This window comes from Rhinolophus sinicus, linkage group LG02 (assembly GCF_036562045.2).
Source record: "Rhinolophus sinicus isolate RSC01 linkage group LG02, ASM3656204v1, whole genome shotgun sequence".
NCBI classification, from domain to species: domain Eukaryota; kingdom Metazoa; phylum Chordata; class Mammalia; order Chiroptera; family Rhinolophidae; genus Rhinolophus; species Rhinolophus sinicus.
In genome coordinates this window covers 170,330,790-170,343,549 of record NC_133752.1, presented here as the reverse complement: position 1 = coordinate 170,343,549, position 12,760 = coordinate 170,330,790, and the positions used below count along the sequence as shown (strand labels likewise).

Sequence of the window (12,760 nt, the reverse complement as noted above, 5' to 3'; positions counted from 1 at the left end):
TTTGCGGAAGCACACATAACTTCTTGTTTAGAAAATAATAGTGATATAAATAATAATAATAATAATAACAATAATAATATTAATGACAACCCTATAACAGGGCTAAGCCCTAGACCCAGAAAGCCTATGTTTAAATCTCAGGTCCATTATTTACTGGCTATATGACCAAGGGAAACTTAAGTCACTTCTCTGTGCTTTTATTTAAAAACAGAACAATAGGGGTAATAGTATGTACTTTACAAAGGTGTGGTGGAAATTACATGGTCATGGGAAACTGCCTGATATATATGGTAAGGGTTCAGTAAATGTTAGCTATTATTAAAAGCTATTGAAGATGGGTCATATGATAATGTTATATGTTACAAATGGAATGTTTTATTTTAGGTAATTTAGAGTCTTCTGCAGGGTTAAAAAGGATTTGGATCGTCTGTTATCTGAATGTCTCTTGTTCCCATTTTTCTTTGTACTGTATCCATTAAATTTGGTATAGTTAATGGCTACCACCTCACTAGTCAAGCCAAAATATTCTGTAATCAGCTCTGCTATACCAATTTCATGAGTATTCAGCTGCTCAGCCCAGAATACCAATTGTGTGAAAAGTGCAGTGAATTCTAATTCACATTTGATTGCAATGATCTGAACCAAACACAAAACCTAGTTGAGCCAAGATGATTTGGGCTTTACACGTTTGTGTAGTATTACGTGATCTGCACGCTCGAAACAGGAGTATCTTTGAATTTAACATATTTTTCAAAAAACAAGAATTCTTTTAATTAAAAACATTTTTAAAAATTTCAGTAGGTATAATTGTTAACACCTGCTATGTGTTAACAACAGATGTTTCTGACTTACCTAAGGGAATTCTTATAATTATTCTATAAGCTTATTGGAATGCCATTTACCAAGATAGTTGGGAAACTAGTTGGTGACTTTGCATGTAGTATTTGGTGTTTCTTTTAATCTCTTCCCCTATTGCTGTCAATCCCCCCACTCCCTCCCCAACTAGGCCCACTGAAAGCAAAATTGTCCTTCTGGGGTACAAAAACGGTTGCAAAACAGTCATGCCTTTTTAGTCTTTGTGAAAAGTTACTGAAATTAAATTATATGTATTCTAAAGTACTGTAAAATTTACTTTTAAGTGTTTTAGCAGCTAATCCTTATAATGCTCAACATGGACGTCTTACATCTTGATTTAAATGTAGAAGTGTACCATTTAGATAGCTAATACCCTTCTAATAGCTTGACTTCAAGTGAAACTATAGTAAAAACATGAGTTCTCTTAATTTTTCTGACCATTTTTAAGGTCTTATATGCAGTCAGCTTTCTGAATTCTTCATTTATGATACTAATCACACAATCACCTATAGGCATGTATTAAATATGACACTGGTTTCAGCCAAATAATGGGCCAATTGCAAACAATAAAGAAAGGCAGCTCCATTTATAACCGCTGTTTCAACTGAGCTCTATTGTTATCTGAGGGTGACTCATTAATTAATTGTTGCTCTTTTATATTATGAGCTATTGAGTTAATGAGTAATTTGTGTGCGATAATTCTCTGAACACATTGATTACTTGAGATATTTTCTGGGGCTTTCATACCAATGACATGCTGAATAGGTAGAAGATTGTATTTGCTTTTGTGTGCTCATTATTAGTAGGTTTGAGATGAGTACAAACCAGTGCAAAGGCACCTAAAAGTCATGTGATGTCTGAAGTATCCTAAGTCTAACAGGAGGCTGAGTGCTCAGGGGAAGGCCTGTCACACAGTAGGTTCTTAATAAATGTCAGTTTTAATCATGACTATATTAAAACTTTGCTTTTGATTACCTTAAATTGCATGAAAATCATATTTAAGAAATATCTACAATTGTGTTTTTAAGGAAAAGCATAATCAAATGGCTTTTGCTAAGACTGTAGTCTGTGCTAATGGCCTATTACAGTAAACATGCAGATTGTTTTTGCAACTTACTGAAGTGAACATTAAGCATGTTTGGCCTGTATCATTTCTATGAAATTATTTAAGTGACTATTCCGTGGTTGGTTTGCCTAAAGTGATAGTTAAAAGGAAACCATTTGTGTACAGTATGTTTTACTACAGATATAATTTTCAGCACCCTGTTTCAGGTAAGGCACACCGTCTCTTCCTTCTACATGTAGGAGTTAGTTGAGTTTTTTGTTTTCATTCATTGTACAGAAAAGAGGAAACTTGAAATTTAGTCTGACAACACAGTTGCTTTCAGAAAGATCACTTAAAATTTGTATATACGTGCAAAATTATACACAGTAATTGTCACCTTCATTTTTGACAGTTTTATTTTCCCCACAAACGTAAATAGCAGTAAACTGCCTAGCTCATAGATCCTAAATATAACCTTTGGAGAAGGCATTTGAGAGGTACTTTTTCTATGCTTATGATTTACCTTTTGAAAGTAAATGTCCTTATATAATTTATTCCTTTTATGAACTTAAGGTATGTGTTCTAGATATCATCTTAGATTTTGCCAATTAAGAGCAATCAAATAGTGTAATACCCCTTTTATTAAAAACATAAATCCAAATATAAAAAAAATGAATGAAAGAATCCAGCAGATATTTATTAAGCAAGATGAAAGTGAAATTACAAACACAGGTCAGCTTTTAAACTCAGCCAGCATTCTGGTGGACTGGAGGTGCCTGGTCCTTCATCAGAGGCAGCCTATATGAGATGCATGTTAGGAAGGGAGCTCTCCCTGCTTGAGAAATCAAAGCTCCATTGGAGGTGTCCTACTGGAGGCATCAGTTAACAAGCTAAGTGACATCAGGGCTGCACAACACAAAGAGGAAAGTTGACAACAATTCAGGGACTTTGAATAGTCAAGACAGCTTAGTACTTCAGGTCAAAAATGCTACGATTTATGGGCAATTAACTATAAAATGGCCTTTTTCTGTTTTGTTTCACAATTTCCATAGAGATTAAAGATAATCTAAAGAGATTAAGGCCTTAATCTTTAATCTGGGTAATTTTGTTTGTAGGAAAAGCATAACAATTCTTGAAGTATTAAGCAAAAGAAAAGGCAGTAAAAACGTTTAGTCTTTGGGTGGCAAGAACAATTGAACAGTTGAACATTTTGTTCCCAGTTTACAGGTATTTTGACATATTGATCTTAACATATGCAAAAACCATTTAAACCTTTAGAAGATCATTTGAAAAAGATACTGACAATTAAAATTATACATCCACATGAACCTCAAGCAACTCTTAACGGGGATAGCAGGGCAACAGTGTTATGAAAACCACTTCTCACTATCTACCCCCCTCCCTGCCCCATTTGTTTTGTTTTGGTTTTGGTTTTGGTTTTGGCTATGCAAGTCTTTCCATGAAATCAATGTAAGGCTCTCAGGCTAAAATACTAGTTATCTTATGGGCCCTAAATAGCTATTTTTGAAATTCTTTTTTCAGTGTATCTCAAATTTGGGGGACACGTGACTTGAACACTCTTAACCATGAAGCATTTGTAAAAATACGTATCATTCACTTTTCACAGAATCATTTTCTTAAAAATGAGAGGCAATATGCAGATTCACATGCATGTCCATAATAAAGCTTTGTTTCAAAACAACTCAAATTCACACCAGCATTATTTGCAGCTTAATATTTTGGCCCCAAACCAAGAATTTAGGTACCACATTTAATATTCATCTGCAATGCATATATATTGACAGGACAAAATATGTATGCAAATACTGGGAAATATTGTTTCCTGTACAAGTGATCAAGAAAAAAGAAAAGAAAAACCACAGCACTAAATTTGCTCTAGTAAAAATGTGCCTCATTGTGTCTATACTGAATTAGATCTGTTGAAAAGTAGTTCTATTATGAGGAACAGAAGCAAAATGTGAGCAACCCAGAAAAGGGGATTATTGACTCATTTTAATTTATTAAATTGTAGTTTAAATAATCAGTCTCCACAATTTATGTCAGAGAATTGTCTTCTTTATCAGCTAACATGTAGGTAAGAGAATATTTCACCTTGAAAAAAATGGAATGACAAATTTCAGCCTAAGTGGGATGTATTCTGAGTGGGTAATTACTTAAAGAAAGCAACAGAGTAAGACACGTCAAACTTTGAAAGTGTTCACTTTTAAACATTAAAATAAGTGGCAGGTAAATACAGAAAAATATATAATCACCAGTTCTCAGCTTTTTATCAATCCCTTTGTTTCTTCTAGAAGATTCTATGAGCACTATGTCGCTCTGATCAAAAGTAACCTCACTACTCAAATATCATAGCTTCAATGTGCATTAGTATGGTTTCAGTAGATTCATACTCAAATCCTTTTAGTGCCAGAAATTTATCAAGCCATAGTTATTAAACCCTTAGCTCTTATGGAGAGATCTGGGCAAAATTTATATAAGAAATTTAATTTATCATTTTAAAATTATCTCATAATTGTGGTAACACTTTTTAAAGTAACCCTTTGGAAAAAACTTACATGATACCCAAAGGCACTAGTTCACATAAGGGGTGAATGGCTGAAAAAAATAAACAATAAAAACAAAGCCATTATATAGGTAAAGAGCACACACACACATATGCACACACACACACACACACACACACACACACACACACACACAAAGGATATTAAAAGGATAACTGTTAAGCTTTAAAGTTATTCTAAAAATGGCACTTTTCACGTTGGTATAAAATGAAAGTGCTTTAAGATGAAATTTTTATGCATTTTTTTAAAGCTGATCTTAACCCCCTGAAAATAGGGGGTTATAATGAGAACACTGATAGACTCTAAATCATAGTGGCAATAATAGTGGATGTTGCTAAAATGCTTTGTGTGTGTCTTTATTTTTTAGTATTTTTAATGTTGATAGACTTGCTTTATCTATATGTGTATCATTAGTGAGATTTGCTCTTCAGTTTTTTACTAGAAAGTTACAGCTCATTTAAAATAGCTGGTAGATACAGAAAGCATAAATATACAGTAAGTTTAAACACTGATTGTACTAAATGCAACAATACAAAGAAGCAAACAGAACACAAATGGTAACACAATAAAACTGTATTACATTTGTGCTTCAAATATTACAATACATTATATACAATAGTCCAAAATAAACATCTCATGCCAAGTGACACAAAAACGAATAGCAAGCAAAAAAATCCAGCAATATGTACATTACTTTTTTCTTTAATAATAAACATTCAACTCTGAACTGGGGCAATTTCACTACATACAGATGCAGTCCGCCTTTTATTCCATATAACCATCCTGCTTTCCTATATCTACGCTATTCAGTAGGTTCCTGTGTCAATTCTTATATACATGTGGAGCAAAAAAGATAAAAGAATGTAGTGCTTTGTATTCTTAATGGGGCGATGTTGATAGATCAGCGAACCTGGGGTGCATAACCTTCTTTCATTAAACCTTCCTCGTAGTCCGTCTGGCAAAGGATCATGTTATTCTTTAGGAAAAATTTGTCTCCAACACAAAACCTGAAAATATTTTTAAAAATAAAATGTGTTAAGACCATTTCACTCAGACCCATAGATTTGAAGATTTCTTTTCCTAATAATGATTTCACAAGGTAATTCCCTGAATTTGAAAGCTTGGCTTACAAAGTTGTCATTATTGTCAACATTAAACCATTTCAGTCATTTAATGAAACAGTGCACACAAGATTTGAAATTCTACTTTCATATACAAAAATCATAGGAACATCGAGAAAAACATGTAGGGCAGCAAAGGTGATTTTTTTTCTACCACATTGGAAGGAAAAAAAGAACTGATCTATATATACGCTCATTAAAATAAGAAAGAATGATAATAATATTTCACTGCAGTGATTATGGAAGATTTCATCATTGGCCATTTATCCACTTTATAAAAAAGGAAAAGGCATTAAATGAATCAAACGATTAGAAAATAGCCCATTTTAAAGCTGCCCATTTTAAAGCTTCCTTTTATTCTGTTATTAAAAATGTGATTAAATTCTAGTAATTTGGAAGAGATCGTTCTGAAATGAAATTTGTTTTAGCACCAGACTCTGTCTGATGCTCGGCCGTATTCCTTTGTTTATGGCAATTTCACCAACTGTAAGATAGTAAATGTCATTTCTTAGAGCACTTCTAGTGAAACCAAAGAGAGTAAAATCTGAACAAACTTCCTAACATCAATGTGATAAAGAAACTAGTTTCCAGTAGCTAATTATTATTTTATTCTGTAAAACATTGTTAAACGTGCAAGACTGTAATGGTTTTAATAAGTGCTCTTTTTATATAATTTCCCAGTGGTGACACTTTGGACACAATTAAGGTCAGAAATAAATGCTTGTGCTGTTTCCGGTACATTTAACAATAAAGTAACTCTGGGGAGATCTGTATATATTTTTAATTGTAACAATTTAACCTTCAAACAGCAGTGTCTGGTAGAGTTGACCCAGTAAAACTACTCGTAATTATACAAGTTGACCTCACCGACCTTTGATAGTGGTCTCTCTTTATCAGATAGTCAATTTTGCATGATGTTCAAGCAGAAATCTTAGTGGCTAGATTAAATTGCGTAGTGAAAGCCACCCTTTAATGTTTTGTGAAGTTGAAAGTTTAAATGAGGAGCAGTTGGACTGATTTACATTTGCAAAGATTGGAATGCTAGACAAACAGTGAACCTATTTATTTTCCAACTGGGTAGCTTTGGAAATTTATCCTTATTCTAGCTAAGTAGATAGAGGGGGAAATAGTGTAATAAAAAAAAGTAGATTGAAAAGAATTAGCTTTCCTCTTAAAGAAGATTGGTCTGTTTATTTGTGGAATTTACTTTTCTTCCTCAAGATTACTGCCTGCTGATGATGTTGATTGAAAGTACAGACTATGTGCCGATCTTGAAATCCTAGAGTTATTTGTAGTCAAGGCTATTGGATACAATGAGCATTCAAGTTTGGACTTTAAGTACATCTTCTTTTTATTGGTTGCAAGCTATAAACTTTAAACATTGTGCTTAAAAAGTGGTGTTTGAATAAACCAGTTTTTACAGATAATCTTGATACGAAGATATGTTGAATAAAAGGAAATATTTCTTTTGTTGGACAGACGTAATAGCCAAATTAGACACTCATCTTCTGTGAGGTTATATAAAATAGCAGGTAGAATATATTTAATTACTGTTCAAAAATTTCAATTTATATTACTATTAAAATGGAACTAAGAAGCTACTAATAAAAATTTCACATTAAAAATAAGTATGTTCAATAAAACACTCTTGTGTTCCAGCTGATATTTCTTAAAAAGATTTAAAAATCTTTTTTTTCCCCCAAATCAGCTAAACTGGAAATACTTTCAACTCTATATTGCCTAAAATTTTACTTTAATTTTTCAACACAATTTTTTAATAATCCCCAAAATGCTATTTGATATCAAATAAAAACATTTTTTTCTTTTTGTCATGCCATGCACGTTATTCTCACCTTCAGAGGCCTTATAATTTAGATAATTTTTATTTGTAGATTAATAAATTCAGGATAATTATAGTGAGAAAAGCACTGAACCAAGAGTCTGAGGATCTAGGTCTGAGCCCTACTGCTTTCACCTACCCAATGCAAAATATAAGGTACATTTCATACTTAGAGAAAGTAGAGTTATTAATAGTTCTCTTTGGGTAAGATAAAACATCTGCATTGCTGGATTGTAGGGATGTTGAAATAATAACATATGAAAGGTAGAGAGGCACATGGCAACAAATAATGTTCAAATATCAACTTTCCACTGACGACAGTAAGATGAAACGTCAGTTTTTCTTATTTGTCATATTAGTCACTTTTGTAAGTTTGTGGTAAGGAGTAGAAATGAAGTATGTAAAGCCTTACCTTACTGTTTGGATGGTAGGTAATTAAAGTAGCCACCTTTTAGAAAGTACCTAGCATGGGCTAACGCTAAGCATGTACATATGTGATCACACTACTACTTCTACTGAATTTAGAACATAGAGATTATCACTGCCTTTTTCAGATGAAAAACCTAAGGCTTCCTCCCAGAATTAAAAAAAAAATCTGCCCAAGGTTTTACAGTCAGAAGGTATGTGGTAGAGGAAAGCAAGGTACCAGGTCTCTTTGGATTCAAGACCCATGCTTTTACCTGGAGTCAGTAAAGTCTGAGGCTACAAAGTTATACAGGTTTTTTTTGTATTACTATTATTCCTTTTCATAACTTAAAAAAAAGTCTGCCCTCCATTCATTGAGATGTTGGTAATATAAGTGGAATTCATCTAAAATATTCCGACATGAATATTTTGTTGCTACTATATTGTCAACTGGATAAAGTATATTTTATGTGCATTTCAATTTAAAGTTCAAGATGAAACAGAGCATGGGTGAGGAATAATCTGCTCTTAACCATAGCATTCAAGGTTGTTTCAAGTTATATGTGCAATATATTATCCCCCCGTTTCCCCCCATCTATTTAAATTCTAAAATTATTTAGTTTACATTCCTTCCACCAGTGTTCCCTGCCCACATCAACTCATTCTGATCTTTCCCAAAGCACGTGATTATTAGTGTATCATTGACTTTGGCATTTCAAATTTTCTCATGAATCTGTAACAGGTTTCCCAATCTGGGCAGCAGTGCTGAGGTAAATGACCATGGTTATATATTTTTTGAAACCTTTGGAATATCACCATAATTTGTACTACCAGTTGAGGTGGGTTGTCAGTAAGTATTGGTTAAGATAGATTTATTCCAGAATCAAACAGCTTTAAATAGCAAAGGTATTTTAAATGGAGTAATTTAAATTTGCATTCATTATGATTTCCAACCACTGACTTCCTACCTTTACAATTTCATTTCCTGTTCCTCTCTCCATTCCTCATGCTTCCATATCCCTACCAAACTACACATCTAATGTCTGAGCACTCTGAGAGACGTTTTATTTCCCGAACATAATAGATGCTGTCACACCTCCATGCTGTACATGCTGCTCCATCTGTCTGGGGAGCCTTTTCCTCACTTTTCCTGGCTTCCTCGTCTCCCCTACTCCCCACCAGACACACTTCCTATATGCCAAAAAGTCCTAGAAAGTTCTTTTTTTTAAAAAATGCAACACATCAAGCCTGTGATGCTTCCCTAAGACTTCCAAGGACCCACCTCTCCTGCCTTGGTATGGATCTGTTTAGCATCGATTAGATGCTCCTGTGAGGATTTGATGTCCTGTCTATAAGAAAAAGACTAGATTGTATCCCCTCTGTTCCCACAGAGCCTAAAAAAGTGCTTTTATTCTTTAGTAAAAGAAAATGAAACGTTCTACAAGTCTACATATTCAAGGCAACTTTATTACAAAGAAGCATGTCTTTTCTTTTTCTTATAAACCATTGTTTGGTTTTACAGACTTTTCTAAGGGGGAGGGGCTTATTCACCTTTAAAAAATTAACCTATTACACAGAATTTTCCAATTCTGAAGGAGATTCAATATTATACAAGACACTCCAAATAACCTTCCTCTGATTTCCTTTCAAAATAAAGAAACTTTGATTTTTAATTCAGGGCTCACATTTTTAGCCATACCGCTCTAAAAAGGGCAGGGAGCATTACAAGGGACCCTTCCTGAAGGTGATTATTGCTACTATTTTTTTTTAAACATTCAGAAATACTGATGTTAATGATATTTTGATTTAAAAGTTAAGATGAAATTACTGCTAAATAAAATTCATAAGCATGTATAATACCACAATTTCAGATGTCAATAAGGTTTGCTTAAGGGAAAGTGCCTATAAATTACCTATTCATCTTGTGTTTCACTTGAAAAGGTGCAATACTATGACAATTATTTGGCTCCTGAAAGCACAGGCTCTTATGGCATATGGCTTTATTAGAGAGGACTTCCCAAGAAAACGTCAAAAGTAAAAGCAGAATCTCCTATATTGAAAACCTTCTGTATTGAGTAACAAAATTTGTCTGCTTTGCTTGGCTGATGAAGATTAGCTGACTTCTTGCATTAAAGAAGTTTGTCTTGTAGGGGCTGAAGTGACAAGACAATAACTAAGTGCTAATTGTGCATAACAGCACTAAAGATATGCAGTCCCATTATGGCATGTAATAAATGGAGCGAACACAGAAATATATTAGGTCTTTTAATAATGATACTAGAATAGTATGTTGCAGCAAGAAGAGTGTGAACAGTTTCAGAGTCAAAATTTAGGAGTGTTTGTCTTACTTGACTGGGTTCTACTGAGGAAATGGAGTTAATTGTGAGTGCAACTTTTTATTTCAATGGTGAAATAAAAGTGATATACGATTTGTAAATAGCATTAACAACCTACAATTACTTTGCATCATAATAGAGTTTAGGCTGGGTTTAGCACTTGAATGATGTTTTAATTTTCTGTGTAGAACATGAATAAAATAGGTAAGCCTGCCCTAGTAGAAGAATGGACAAAGGACAGAAACAGGCAGTTCCCTAAAAGAAAAAATAGCAAAGGGCCACTAGTAAACAAATGAATGCTAATTAAAAATTATAATGAGATACCATCTTTCATCCCATAAGGTGATTTGTTTTTAAATAAGTCCCAGTGTTAGAGTGAATGTGAGGGAATGCATAGTTTTTACATTTCTGGTGTGAGAATGATCAGTAAAACTTTTCTGGAGAGCATTTTGCAATATATAATATAAGCCTTTAAACTGTTATATACATTGTATAATTAATTTTTGCTCCTGTGAATTGATCCTGACCAGTTTCAGTATTTGTTTGTTTATAAAGTCCGTATTATACCGATAATACAAAAACTTGGAAGAAACAACCTACACATTGATGATTTCATATATGAAGCTCTATCCATAAAACTAAACATAAGAAAACTTAAAGTATCTTAAAATAATTTTTAAAGGCAGGTAAAATGGCACACTACATTAAATAAAGAAGTCCAAATATCAAACATTAGAATTCTTCCCTTTTACTTTCCTTTAAGCTGCTTAAATGTGGATATAATATAAAGTATATGCTACCTTGTTTCCCGGAAAATAAAACCTAGCCAGACAATCAGCTCTAATGCTTTTGGAGCAAAAATTAATATAAGACGTCTTTTGTCATATATGTATGAAAACGTGTATGGCTGGCTACATGCCAGAATGTTAAAATATTTTCTTTTAGAATTGTGAGAGAATAGTGAGACATGAGGCAATGTTATTCTTTATCCCTTTGTATTTTCTCAAGTTTTTACTATGAATCTATAATCTCTTATAAGTAGAAAAGCAGTAAATGTTATTATTACATAAAGATAACTGTATTATTAGTGGATGCTATAGTGGATCAATGTGACAAGTAAACAAGCATTTTAAATTTACTACTAATACACTTTTAAAATGTATACGTATACATGGACACATGCATATCAATGTGTCTATACGGATATGTGGATATTGATATTTGTTTATCCCTATCCTTACAATACACAACACGTGCATTTGCCAATTTATGTTTGGTTAAATGTCACCACAGACTGAATTAAACTACGTTGATTTCAAGCATTTGTTGGGAAGACTCAAGATGATGTGAGATGACTTCCTGAACTATTTCCCGAGTAAGTTATATATTGCAAGGTATACTGAGCCACATTCTGAATAGCTACATTCAGCAGGAGACATTACTGAGATACACATCTTGTGCAAAAACCAAGTTAGTGAAATATGATTTCGTAAAAGTAAATCATAAATATCAAGGTAGAAGAACTCATTTTTGAGAACCTATTATGTTCCTGATACTTAATATAAATTATTTCATTTAATTTTCAAAGTCTGCAAGATAGGCATTAGTGTCTTTATTTTACGAGTGTGGAAACAAAAATTACAGAGGTGAAGTTACCCAGCTAATCTGTGATTCGGCTGGAATCTGAATCCAGTTCTCACTGTAAACATCATATTCTTTCTACTACTCTACAGGGCCTCCTAAGAAGATGCTGCATTGAACAGTAAAACAGAGCAAATTACAATAACTGAGAACTTGACACAACTAATATTTACTGATTATATAATACATCCAGGTGTTTTCACACTCACAAGGGATTTATTTTCATTAAAATCCATTAAGTATACTAATTTTTGAAATGTTGTACTTTTAATGATAGGTACTTTTTAATATTCTAATATCCTCTGCATTTGTCACATAAAACAGGCACCGGTAGTGCATGGTTCCCACTGGAAATAAAAGTTATAACTTTCAATAAGGAAAAAATAGGATGAAGTCATAATACTTTGAGATGAAAGAATTCTCTGAGATTGACTAATCCAGCTCCCTTACATTACAAATGAGAGAACGGAGATCCAGAGAGCTAATATTGTTGGGGAAAAGTCTAGACTAGATTTAGGTTTCTAGCTTCCCTATACAATACTCTTTCCATTCTCCAATGCTACCTCTCCACTGCTGGTAACAGTTTATTAGCTATATCCAGCCTCAAAGAAACTTGAAGCAACTTTAAAAGTACATATAAAACAAAGTTAAAATTCAAGATAAGAAATCAAGAGCTAGGGCAACCATAAATATGAAAAATGAGATGAATACGCACTGTCTGCTACAAATTCCTGTATATTTGCCTCAGGGCAAATTTGTTTGCACACAGAAGTAGGACAAAAAAAATAAAGATACGTTAAACCTACATTTTAAAAGACAGGAAAACAACAGAAAAAAGAATGAAACTAAGAAGCCTCAAAGTTTATAGACATGTTTTCATTTTTTATTACATCCTGTGATAGGATGCATGTCTTCCAAGTAGAAGTGTAGCT

The 12,760-nt window shown here is 33.1% G+C and overlaps 1 protein-coding gene across 7 annotated transcripts in view; it reads right to left on the bottom strand.

Annotated features, from left to right (window-relative positions):
• Positions 1 to 2,572: 2,572 nt before the first annotated feature.
• LMO3 (LIM domain only 3) overlaps positions 2,573 to 12,760 on the bottom strand; it is a 54,673-nt gene continuing 44,485 nt past the window's right edge. For all 7 annotated transcript variants that reach the window (XM_019744783.2, XM_074325969.1, XM_019744782.2 and 4 more), the window contains one exon: positions 2,573 to 5,492. In XM_019744783.2, the coding sequence (XP_019600342.1) occupies positions 5,387 to 5,492 (106 nt within the window). In that variant the 3' untranslated portion in view covers positions 2,573 to 5,386. The remainder of the gene's footprint in view (positions 5,493 to 12,760) is intronic.